Source organism: Phodopus roborovskii, unplaced genomic scaffold, assembly GCF_943737965.1.
Source record: "Phodopus roborovskii unplaced genomic scaffold, PHOROB, whole genome shotgun sequence".
Classification (NCBI taxonomy): domain Eukaryota; kingdom Metazoa; phylum Chordata; class Mammalia; order Rodentia; family Cricetidae; genus Phodopus; species Phodopus roborovskii.
In genome coordinates this window covers 31,157,553-31,170,954 of record NW_026126434.1, presented here as the reverse complement: position 1 = coordinate 31,170,954, position 13,402 = coordinate 31,157,553, and the positions used below count along the sequence as shown (strand labels likewise).

Sequence of the window (13,402 nt, the reverse complement as noted above, 5' to 3'; positions counted from 1 at the left end):
ATGTCACAAACCAAGGTTATTGGCTAATATGCCAACAGCACATTCGGGAACCAAATTCTATGATTAGAGCCTCACAAGCCCAAGTTTCTCTTGCTTTAGAAGTTTAATACTACTAGATCATATTTTCCCATATATTTTCTATTACTCACTTTGTTCAGTTATATTTGTGCACCTCTACTATAATAAGAATATATCTTAATTTCAGAAATATATCTTAATTTTGTGTTGCCTGGTTATTTACGCCTCAGAAGAATTCTATTGGTTTCTTCAAGTCAGAGCCATCGCCTCATCTTCCTAGTCAGTGCATTCCTCACTTCCTTGTTCCTCAAGGTGTAGATGAGTGGATTGAGAGCAGGAGTGACCACACTGTACATGATGGCAATGACCCGGTCCTGATCCAGAGAGCTGCTTGAGGTGGGACGAATGTAGGTGAATATAACAGGAGCATAGAACAGAATAACAACCATGAAGTGAGAGGCACAAGTAGACAGTGCTTTGTGAAGCATGCTGCAAGAGCGGGTTTTGAGGAAAAGATAGGCAATAATGTAGAAATAGGAGAGAAATGTCAGAAAAAAGGGGACTGAGGCAATAGTGCCTGTTACAGTATTAAGCAGCCACAGGTTAAGCTCAGTGTTCCCACAGGCCAGCTCCAGCAATGGCTTAACATCACAGAAGAAATGATGAATATGATTCGAACCACAGAACCTCAAACGAGATGTCATTATAGAGTGAAGCAGAGCGTGGAGAAAAGCAATGGTCCAGATGGTGACAGCCATTAGGATACAGACTTGACGATTCATGATGACAGAATAGTGAAGTGGCTTGCAGATGGCCACAAAGCGATCAAATGCCATCACTGCCAGCAGCAGGGACTCTGTAGTACCCAAAAAATGGAAGAAATGAAGCTGAGTTATGCATCCCAAGAAGGAGATTGCTTTGCTGGTGGAGAGGAAGTTCTCCAGCATCTTCGGCACTGTCACAGTGGAGTAGCAGATATCTAGGCATGCTAGGTTTCCCAGGAAGAAATACATAGGTGAGTGGAGTTTTGGATCTGAAATGACGATCATCAGGATGGCTCCATTTCCTGTTATATTAACAAAGTAGATAGTGATAAAAACAGCAAAAAGAAAAGGTTGTGGTTCCTGTATGTCTGTCACTCCCAGGAGGATAAAATCAGTGACTGAAGTTTGATTTGACATCACCTAAAAAAAGAAGACACAATTTGTGTAACACAGCCTGGAATGAGACAAATTGATCTTTCCCAGTTAGAATTGTCTTGGTAAAATGAAGAAGAGGGGGAGGATAAGATAGATGAAGAACGGCTGTTTTGCAAAAGCCAGCCTCAGATCATGTGTAACATTTGGTTGTTTGGATCTTGAGCAGCCACAGTTTGTGACTTAACCATTTTCAAATTTTAAATTAATAGTTAACACTTTTATGCTCTGGGAGGTTTGCAACATATTGTTCACCCACAGTCTTCTCTGGCTATGAACATCTGCATTCTAATAAAACTTTCATTGCGAGGTCATCTCTGTGATACGTTGCTTAAAAAAAAAATCAGTTCTAGCACTCTTCTTAATCTAATGAGATACTTCTAGAAAGTTTTAGCAGTAAGAGTCAGGAATAAAATAATTTTATCATAAAGTCTTTGAAGAAGTAGAAAAGCCCTAAAATAGCAGTAGTCACTTGTCTCTAGATTATTAATGTGAAGATATTATTTTACTCATCTTTTCCTGGCCCACATACCCAGTAAAATCAAGGAGCCCTATTTGGTGGAAAGTGGAAGGGGAGATCAAAACCATATAGTTTGTGATTATTTGAGGTATTTTGAAAACCTTATTGCTATAGTAGGGGATGGACTTATTGTCTCACTATACTTTGAGCCTGAACATTTCCTCAAACAGGAAATCAAATGATATATTCAATGAGAAATGTTGCTGTGCACCTGTTGTCTACTTTGTGGTCTGTCTTTCTTCTCTGAGATCCTTAAATACAAAACTCAAGTTTTTCTTTATTTCACCAAAATCTGTCTTTTTAAGTACTGCCTTTGGTCTCCAGAAATCCTATTTTTGTCTTATGGCATATTTTAAGAATGTATTTAACTTTATCTTTTGTGCATTGGTGTGGTGTTAGATCCCTTGGAACTGGAGTTACAGACAGTTTTGAGCTGCCATATGGGTGCTGGGAATTGAACCTGGGTCCCTTGGAAGAGCACCTAGTGCTCTTAACCACTGAGCCATCTCTCCAGCTTCCTTATGTCATATATTTAGATAATTTTATTTAACCAGAAATAAACCCACCTCACAGCTGTGAAGGTATATTCCAAGTTCAATCCACCTGCATTACAGTTCCTATAGTAGGTCCCTGACAGCTATCATACCATATCAGTTGTATCATATCATAGCAGTCTGTCTGTCTGCTTCATACCAACTCTCTTCAAAGTTGCCACAGGTTGCCAACTCCTCTCGATTATAAAATGTGTTTTCCTTATCTCACCTTACTCTTCATAGTAAGAAGCTCTGCTTTTCTGCTGCTGAAAGGGACGAGCCCAAGAAAATGAAAGTGGAACTTGGCGAACAGAAAGGGATCCAGCAACTCAGTAGCTCAAAGCCAACAGCTGGTCCCTTGCATAATTTTGAAGGTGGGATGACCCTTCGACATTCTGCTCAGCCGAGGAAAGCAGTTCTCTTTGACCGAAGGCATGTCTGAGGCTGAGAGTTTATCTGTGCCGTGTTACCAGCCAGGGCATGAATTCCACTGCTGTGAAAGAGAATTTGGTAGACCTCAGTATCTGCAGCAGATAGTACGGCTTCGTCTCTGACACAAGAAACATGAAAGATGCATGGACTTCACTGTGTCGGGGCACAGGATGGAGTGTGGGGTGACCTGCCTTTCAAAACTGAACATCTGGTACCACATTCCAGTTTGTGAGTTTATTAAAGGCGGGCACAGCTAGCAACCCAATTTCTGAGGTCTGTTACAAAAGGAAATGCAGATTCTCTTGTTCAAAAGGAAGAAGAGAGATGCTGCTGATGGTCCTAAGGACCAAACTAGGCTCTATGAATATAGGTGATAGTTGTGCAGCTTGATCTGTTTGTGGGGTCCCTGGCAATGGGACCAGGACTTATCCTGGGTGAATGCTCTGGCTTTTTGGAACCCATTTCCTATAGAGGGAAACCTTGCTCAGTCTGAAGGGCTTGGTCCTGCCTCAACATTGGTATGCCAGACTTTGTTGACTCCCCGAGGGAGGCCTTACCTCCTCTAAGGAGTGGATGGGGATGGGATGGGAGGAGGTGAGACGGGGGGAGGAGAAGGGAAGGGAGGGGGAACTTGGGTTGGTATGTAAAATGAAAATAAATAAATAAATAAATAATAAATGTGATGACAAAAAAAACTCTGCCTTTTAGTAAGGAAATGCACTCATCTTCATTTTTTTGTTGTTGAATTGACCTAAAAATATTTTATTCAGTGAATGATTTAACTCTTTAGGAATCATAAATGAGTAATTCATTATGAGACATGATTTAGAACTAAATCTGTTCTTCTTGCTGCCACAAAAAATATTATTTTGGATATTCTATCAAGGTTCTAGCATTGCCTTTGGCTGTTCTGACAATGGCAGACAGGATTGGTGAATCAGCTTCCTCTCTGCTCCTTTAATTTCAATATATGCCATGGGTAGCTTTTACATCATAGGAAAGACAAGCTAGAATTTTGAGAAACTTGAAGAGGTGGGACCCATGGGCGGAGAGTAAGAACTGGAAGGAAATCTGAAGAAACTGACTTACACAGAGTCACAGTTCCTAAAAATAGAATGATTGCAGTTCTGAGAGGAAGTAGATTCAAGTGACCAGACTGAAAACGAAATGAACTTCTGGCTTTACCTTGGATAGGAACTAACCTTTACTCTACCTCCACAACAGCCCTCCTTCCAACAATCAGAGCACCTTTCTTTGATAGTTAGGTACAGTATATTTAAAATCCTTACAACTACTTTTTTAAAAATGCAAATAATCTTCTAACACTAATCAACATTTTAGTTTTTCTGACCCATAAAATATAATTGCATCAAAAAATATATTGGAAAAAAATCAAGAAACAATGAATCAAATAATAGAACAACTTTTTCCTGGGATTTAAAGATCATTGATTGTCACATTTCTCTCTGTGACATGATTTCTTTCACTAAAGTTTCAATGCTTAGAGATTACAGATTTACTTGGATGATGCCTGAATAATCAGGCATATTGAATTGAAAATGGGACATGATGGTAGAAATATGGGAAATAATGTGCTTTCATGACCCACAACAGGGAGTCTGTCCGTCATAAGTTGGGAAAACCAGCTTTAAATCTTAAAGAGCCTTCTCTAATGCCAGCAAGAGATAGATCACAACACAGAAGGTATGAGAAACTTCCCAGCATGCCTCTGGTTACATTTTTCTTACCTGACTGGACAGGTAAAAGGCATTTCTAGGGCTCTGCTTTTTGCGACTGTAAATAATAGAAATATATGAGGCAATAGCTCACATTAAATAAATGGGCTCAGTCTGCAAGAATAAGTATTTGCACTGAGTACAAAATGACAAATTATTTGTCTTCTGAAAATTCTTCCTCACCGTCTGAAAAATCTGCTGGCTCTAAAATATCATGAGATTCTAAAAGTAAAAGTCCTTAGAGAGCTTGTCTCCTGATGCTGAGAATTATTCAGAGACTCATAGAGGAGTGCCTTACGCAATCACTATTTTTTGGTTGCATTTCCTATTGTCTAATTATAATTAATCTTTAATTGACAATAATGGACAACCTAAGTCTCCATTGCCTAATAAGTTTTCTTAGCCAAATTTCCCTTCATTTCCTCAGACAGAGGTGGGGGCTTCATTGTCTGTTCCTGAAGGCTCCATGGGAAAACACTCTGGAATTTGAAGTAGAAAGAAAGTTGGAGATGAAAATTAATCAGTTGCTCATGTCACACTGACAGTCTAGAAAGATGATCCTTTTTCTATTCTACTCAATTATTTCTATGATATCAAAGAGACATAAAAAGTAATTTGATTTTGTTTTTTTAAAACTGATTCTTCACTGTTTATAACAAAACTAAATAACTTTCCCTAATTTTGAGATACCGCAGCTTACGTGTTGAGGGACACAATGTTTGATTTTACAATGTGTCCCTCAGAAACCCTACAAACTCATGGAAACTGAACAATGTGCAATTGCACGATACCTGGGTCAAAGAAGAAATAAAGAAAGAAATTAAGGACTTTCTAAAATTCAACGAGAATGAGGACACAATATACCCGAACTTATGGGATACCTTGAAAGCAGTGCTTCGAGGGAAGTTCATTGCACTAAGTGCCCCTATGAAGAAAACGGGGGATAGTCACATTAGAGAATTAACAGCACAACTGAAAGCCTTAGAACAGAGAGAAGCGAATTCACCCTGTAGGAATAGACGCCAGGAAATAATCAATTTGAGGGCTGAAATCAATAAAATAGAAACCAGAAAACAATCAAAAAATTAAATTCAACAAAGAGTTGGTTTTTCGAGAAAATCAATAAGATAGACAAACCTGCATCCAAACTAAAGAAAAAGCAGAGAGAGAACATGCAAATTAACAAAATCAGAAACAAAAAGGGGAACATAACAACAGACACAGAGGAAATCCAGACAATTTTCAGGTCATATTTTGAAAACCTATATTCCACAAAATTTGAAAATTCAAAGGAAATTGACAAATTTCTGGATAACTATCACTTACCAAAATTAAATCAAGAACAGACAAACAACGTAAATAGACATATAACTCCCAAGGATATAGAAGCATTCATCAAAAACCTTCCAAAAAAAAATCCCAGGGCCAGATGGCTTCAGTGCAGAATTCTACCAGAAAGTCAAGGAAGAACTAACACCAATACTCCTCAAATTGTTCCTCACAATAGAAACAGAAGGTTCATTACCAAACTTTTTTTACAAGGCCACAATCACCTTAGTACCCAAGCCACACAAAGACACAAATAAGAGAAAATACTACAGACCAATATCTCTGATGAACATCGATGCAAAAATACTCAATAAAATACTGGCAGACCGAATCCAAGATTTCATCAGAGAAATCATCCACCATGACCAAGTAGGCTTCATCCCTGGGTTGCAGGGATGGTTTAACATATGAAAATATATCAACGTGATCCACTATATAAACAAACTGAAAAAGAAAAACCACATGATCATCTCCCTAGATACTAAAAAAAGCCTTCAACAAAATTCAACACCTTTTCATGATGAAGGTCTTGGAGATATCAGGGATAACAGGAGCATAACTAAACATAATAAGAGCAATATACAGCAAACCAACAGCCAACATCAAACTGAATGGAGAGAAGCTTAAGGCGATTCCTCTAAAATCAGGAACAAGACAAGGCTGCCCTCTCTCTCCATAACTCTTCAATATCATACTTGAAGTTCTAGCTAAAGCTATAAGACAACAAAAGGAGATCAAGGGGATCCAGATTGGAAAGAAAGATGTCAAACTGTCTCTATTTGCAGATGATATGATAGTTTACATAAGTGACCCAAAAAAACTCTACCAGGGAACTCCCACAGCTGATAAATACCTTCAGCAAACTAGCAGGATACAAGATAAACTCAAAAAAATCAGCAGCCCTACTTTATTCACACGACAAGGGGGATGAGAAAGAAATCAGAGAAACATCACCCTTTAAAATGGCCACAAACAACATAAAATACCTTGGTGTAACACTTACCAAACAAGTGAAAGACCTATATAAGAACTTTATGGCTCTAAAGAAAGAAATTAAAGAAGATACAAGAAAATGGAAAGACCCCCCCCCATGCTCTTGGATAGGTAGGATATAGATAGTAAAAATGGCAATCTTGCCAAAAGCAATCTATAGATTCAATGCAATCCCCATTAAAATCCCACCACAATTCATCACTGACCTTGAAAGGATAATAATCAACTTTATATGGAGAAACAAAAAACCCAGGATAGCCAAAACAACCCTATACAATAAAAGAACTTCAGGAGGCATCACCATCCCCGACTTTAAGCTCTACTACAGAGCTATAGTCCTGCAAACAGCCTGGTATAGGTACAAAAATAGACAAGTAGACCAATGGAATAGAATTGAAAATCCTGATATTAACCCACACACCTACGAATATCTGATTTTTGACAAAACAGCTAAAAGTATACAATGGGGGCAGGAAAGCATCTTCAACAAATGGTGCTGGCCAAATTTGGATGATGATGCCTAGAAGACTGCAGATAGACCCATGTCTATCATCACACACAAAACTCAAGTGCAAATGGATCAAAGACCTCAACATCAATCCAGCCACATGGAACCTGTTAGAAGAGAAAGTAGGAGGTACCCTTGAATAAATTGGTATAGGAGACCACTTCCTGAACATAACTCCAGTTGCACAGACATTGAGATCAACAATTAATAAATGGGACCTCCTCAAACTTAGAAGTTTTGTAAGGCAAAGGACAGAGTGTACAAGACCAAATGGCAGCCCACAGACTGGGAAAAGATTTTCACTAATCCTACATGTGATAAGGGCTGATCTCCAAAATATACAAAGAACTCAAGAATCTAGTCAACAAAACACTGAATAACCCTATTAAAAAAATGGAGTACAGAACTGAAGAGAGAATTCTCAATAGAAGAAATCAAAAAGGATGAATGACACTTAAGAAAGTGTTCAACATCCTTAGCTATCAAGGAAATGCAAATCAAAACAACTTTGAGATACCGGTAATCTTACTCCTGCCAGAATGGCTCAAATTAGAAACACCAATGACAACTTATGCTGGAGAGGATGTGGAGAAAGGGGAACACTCCTCCACTGCTGGTGGGAGTGCAAACTTGTACAGCCATTTTGGAGATCAGTATAGCAGTTCTTCAGGAAAATGGGAATTAGTTTACCATAGGACCCGGCAATCCCCCTCTTAGGCATATACCCAAATGATCCACATCCATGCAACAAAGACATCTGTTCAACTATGTTCATAGCAGCACTATTTGTAATAGCAAGAACATGGAAGCAACCTAGATACCCCTCAATTGAAAAATGGATAAAGAAGATGTGGCACATCTACACAATGGAATACTACTCTGCAGAAAAAACAATGGAATCTTGAAATTTGCAGGCAAGTGGATGGCACTTGAAGAAACCATCCTGAATGAGGTAACCCATTCACAAAAAGAGGAACGTGGTATATACTTGCTCATATATGGATTTTAGACCTAGAGCAAAGGATCACCAGCCTATAATTCACACCGCCAGAGGAACTAGGATACAAGGTAGTTTCTAAGAGATTCATATAAAGTTCCTCACAGAAGGGGGAAGGCACAAGTTCTCCAGAGCACATGGGGGGGGGAGAGAGAGAGACCATAAAAGAGAGAGCCATTATAGGTTTGAAGAGATAACTGAAAGGCTACCATAAATGCCCTTCCCTGATAATGAGATCGATTAACTTATCCACCATCATGGAGCCCTTATCTAGTACCTGTTGGAAACAGAAGCAAACACCCACAACTAAACACTGAGCCTAACTAGAATACAGATGCAGAGAGGGAGGACAAGACCAGGCTGCAGAAACACATAGAGACAGCTGACCTGAACAAGGAGGAGCTGACGGCCCCCAGACTAGCTGGGAATCCAGTATGGGACTGACTCGGTCCCCCCTGAATATGGGTCTCAGCCAGAAGGACTGAGCAGTCCTAGGGACCTTAGACAGTGGAACCAAGATGTATTCCTGGTGCACAAAAGGATCTTGTGGGCACATCCCCCATGGAGTGATACTGCCTTAACCTAGAGACAGGAGAGAAGTCCTAATCCCTACTTCAAAGGACTTGATAGATTTCGATGACCCCTCCTGGATGGCATCACCCTACATGTGGATTGGGGGGGATGGGAGGGGAGGGTGGTCTGTGTGCATGTGAGGGGGTGAGAGAGGGAAAGAGGGAGGGAGGGAAGAGGAAAAGGGAACTGGGTTTGATATATAAAATGAAAATTAAAAAAAAGTCAGTGTGTTAACACAAGGGAGAGATATGTATAGTCAGCAATTAATGGAAGAAATCTAAGAACAGGTAAAAAAAATTATGCATTTTGTCCATTTTTATTGTATTTTCATTCCTGTGTACTTCATTGTACTGTCACACATTAACCAGTCCTCATTATTCTATAAGAAGAAAATACAACGCAAATAACATTCACCTCAGGTTAGGTGTTATGTGCTAGTTATTGTGCTAAGTTCCTAACATGCATTCTTCCATTTAATTCTCATGAAAACCTAATGAAGGAAATACTAAAATCATCCCTCATGTTGCCTACCATAAAAACGATAAGGATTGGATGATTTATGCACACTTTCCATTCTCTTGCCAGGAATTGTGAAACAAGGACTGACACTGAGGCTGTTCAGTTCCAGAAACACTGAGGTATGACCCTGCTTTTTCCATGTCACCCACCTAAAGAACCCTTTCTTATCTTTATTTAGTGAGTACTCACCAATATTTCTCACTTATAAAGACATACCCATTAGAATAATACCTGGCTACTCAACAGTAACCATTAAATCCGAAAGATGTTGGAAAGATGCATTCCAGGTTCTGAAATACCACAGTTGTCAACCTAGATTATTATATACCCAGAATAGCTATCTATTAAGATTGAAGGAAAAATGAAAACTTTCCATGGGGGAGGCAGATTGAAGAAATTTGTGATCACTACACCAGCTCTACAGAGGATTCTGGAGGGAATACTTCGGTCTGAAGAGGATTAACACAGCCAAGAGGTAACAGGAAATAAACAATGTCAGAATAGTTCATTAAAAGAAGTCTGAGAAAACACCACAGAATCAACAAATTAACAGGAATTCATATCTTTCTGAACAACACCATTATATTAATCTCCAAGTGGCTTCTCTTTGCCTCCAGTTCTTGGGAAAGTGAATATAATTTAGATTAACTTTCTTAAATTGATTTTACTTAGTGTTGTCATTTTAACTTAAACTCTAAAATGAGTCTCTGGTGTTTAAATGTTAAACTCTAATTTGTTAGCCTAAAATTTTGCACTCAATACTCTTTATTAACACAAATATTGATGATTATTCACTAAATAAAGATAAAAAGGGATTCTTTTTAAATGACATATACCTGTGCAAATCCACAAGGTAGAAGGTGACACTCTGATAATTTCAGTATTCAGTTATCAGACTAGTAATCAGTGCACCTGTCACATCAAAAATTTGCCATTTTTTTGTGTTGAAAATATTTAAAATCTTCCATCTACTTTGCAATATATAGTAAACCACTGTCAATTGTATTCATTCCACTGACTTTGGGATATTACAACTTAATCCTTTCCTTTCCCAGGATCTGGTAACTATTGTCCTACACATTACTTCTGTGAGACCACAGGTGAGTGAGAACGAGCAGTGTTTACCTTTCTGGGTCTTGCTTACTTCATTTAACACTATGATTGAGCAATATTGCAACATATATATGTGTGTGTATACATATATATATATATTCTTTATCAATGCATCCTAAATAAGAAAGGTGAAAGTGAACAGAGCAGCAGCATTCCTTTCCTGACTGTGGATGTCATGTGACCAGCTGTTCATGTCATGACTTCCTGTGGTGACTTGAATAAGAATGGCCCCCGACAGTTTCATATCTTTGAATGCCTGGTCAAGGAAGGATTAGGAGGTTTGACCTTGTTGGAGGAGGTGTGTCACTGGGAGGTGGGCTTTGAGGCTTCCAAAGCCCACTAGGTGCCCAGTCTCACTCTCTCTGCCTGATGCCTGTGGAACAGGATGCAAGCTCCCAGCTCCTGCTCTGGCATTGTGCCTGGATGCCTGTTGTCATACTCTGAATCATGATGACTATGAACTTACTCTCTGAAACTGTAAGTTTGCCCCAACTAGATACCTACTTTTATAGTTACCTTGGTCATGGCATTTCATTACAGCAACAGAACAGTAACTAAGACACTTCACTGACAAGGGACTGCCCTCAGCATGTCAGATACTAAATAGTAGGCATGGAGTCTTCGCAAGTGCATATACACCCAGGAGACTTTTCTGAGGGCCAAATCATAATTTCTCTTTCTGTTGCTTGTTCCTATTCTGGTTTTTTTTTTTTTTTTGGTTTTGTGTGGTTTGTTTGTTTGTTTTTTTCTGTCCTGTTCTTCTATCCTGATGTTTCCTTTGTCTTCCCTGATGTTTTCCTTCTACCTCTCTTATTTTTTTTTGTTCCTTTTATAACTCCTAAGACAAAATTTCTACACAAAAAAAATGATTACCTCACAAGTTATATATTTTCCAAAAACAAATTAAAATCTTTACATAGGAAGAAATCATATTATAATCACGTTACAAGTTTTTTCTTAGAAGCCCACAAGTGGTTAAACATTTTTCTTCACCTCAAAAGCAATGATTTTTTTATAGTTAACAAAGTTTTAAGCAAGCTTAGTTCAGCCAGTCCCTTTGTGTTGGAAGGCAGGTGTTTGCCATTTCAGTGTAGTAGATTCTTATCCTGCTTCTACCCTGGAAAAACATTAAATAAGTGATCAGGTAGCCATCTATTTTTCTTTACACACAGTAGAGTCATTTAATTTCCTTTCACAACTTTTTCTCAAGGTGCATACCAGGGCCTGTGATCACTTCTGTAAGTCACATGAACAAGGAACTCAGATCCAACTTTGGGTGTAGGGATATAATTACTTTCTTTGGTCATCAGCCTGTTTTTCCAGACACAATAATGCATCAAACTTCCTTATTCTTATTTCCAACTTCTGAAAATCTCACGTCTAACAAAGGGGAAGATGACTTTCAGCCCATTTTTGCCTTTGTCAAAAACACAAACAATTTCCCTAATCATCTTCACTATCTTAAGTTCAATTAAATCACAGATCTAACTAGGCATCGTTGCTCTTATAAAAACCATCTTTTGTATGGTCTGTAAGTGAATTGCTCAATGAGAAGTGGCATTTTTCCCCATGAAACAAGCACACTGTATTAGATATAGTGGGATTCCTTCAATAGCAACAGCACCATGCCAGCTACAGCAGGAACACTGCAGCATCAAACAGAAGAAAGCCCAGCAAAAGCAAGGGGCATTCTGGGACCATTCCTCCCAGGCTTTGCCTCTCCAGGATGCACCCAGAGTGGCCTTCTTATCCTTTGGGCTGCATTCCATAAGCATCATTGCTGTCTGCAGCTGCTTTGACATGGCCACTGGCATTTTCCCACTGAGATGGACTGTGCCCTAAACCTTTCCTTTCTTACCCTGCTTTTCTCAGATATTTTGTTACAACAATGAGAAAAGCAATAACAAATACAGACTATTCTTACTTTTCAAAGGCCTTGTGGTGAATCATTAGGTTGTTTATTTGAAATCTCTTTGGGTTTTTTTTGTTTGTTTGTTTGTTTTTTAATGTAGGCACTGTAAACTGTAAACTTCTCACTCAGTTCTAGCTTGCTGCATTCCATATGCATTGTTTTTATTTTTGTTTTCTCAAAAATGTGCCATTTGTCTTACTGAGTTGAGCTTTGTTTTCTTAATATAATAGTTTCCAGATCCATCCATTTTCCTGAAAATGCTATGATTTGTTTTCCTTTCCTGCTAAGTAAAATTCCAGTGTGTGTGTGTGTGTGTGTGTGTGTGTGTGTGACTTTGTCCTTGTTTTTAAGAAAATTTACATTTATTCTGTGTGTGCAGTGCCTTCAGAGGCTAGAAAAGGATGTTGGATCCCTGGGAGCTTTCAGACCCTTCCCAGCAGTAAATTACTTGCCTACAGAGATGAAGCAGTACACTTGAGTTTATTTTATTTGGAGCATTCAGCCTGGCAGCAAACCTCCTTGGCCAGTGGGTCTGATTTCAGTCCTCACAACAATATTTGGAGAATGAGACTTGCTTCTTTCAAATGGAAGAGACTCTAAGCCTGAGGTCCTCCATATTAAGAGCTAAAATTGCTCCATGGATCAACATCTAACCTTCCTCTTTCCAAAAATTGTCTGCCATGTCTGTCTCCCTCCCAGACAACTGTGGGGTGTCTTGAGATCCTTGACCTGACTGTTTCTTATCTCCAAAACATAACCAAAAGCCTAGGCTCACAATAGCCCCTGTTTTTTGCAATCTCTGCTAATTCTAGAATCTGGTTTCTTTAAAAAAAAAATTACAAGAAACATCCATGAAGGAAGGCAAGAAAAGATGGACAAGTCTTAAAAACCCATCTTTTAACATGGATGCCTCCTCTCTGCAGTGGCTGCCCTAAACTTGTAAGAACAATGACTGATAGGACACTCAGATTAGAACAGGATCAAAAACCACAGGAAAGAACTAGAATAGTTGTCATCTTCTAC

At 38.8% G+C, this 13,402-nt stretch overlaps 1 protein-coding gene across 1 annotated transcript; it reads right to left on the bottom strand.

Moving 5' to 3' along the window:
* Positions 1–272: 272 nt before the first annotated feature.
* On the bottom strand, positions 273–1,199 carry LOC127224397 (olfactory receptor 12D1). Its single transcript, XM_051187439.1, has one exon. The coding sequence runs from the start codon at positions 1,197–1,199 to the stop codon at positions 273–275; it is 927 nt and encodes a 308-aa protein (XP_051043396.1).
* Positions 1,200–13,402: the final 12,203 nt, after the last annotated feature.

Coding starts and splice junctions, on each gene's coding strand:
- LOC127224397 (XM_051187439.1), bottom strand. CDS start 1,199: ATGTCAAATCAAACTTCAGTCACTGATTTTATCCTCCTGGGAGTGACA.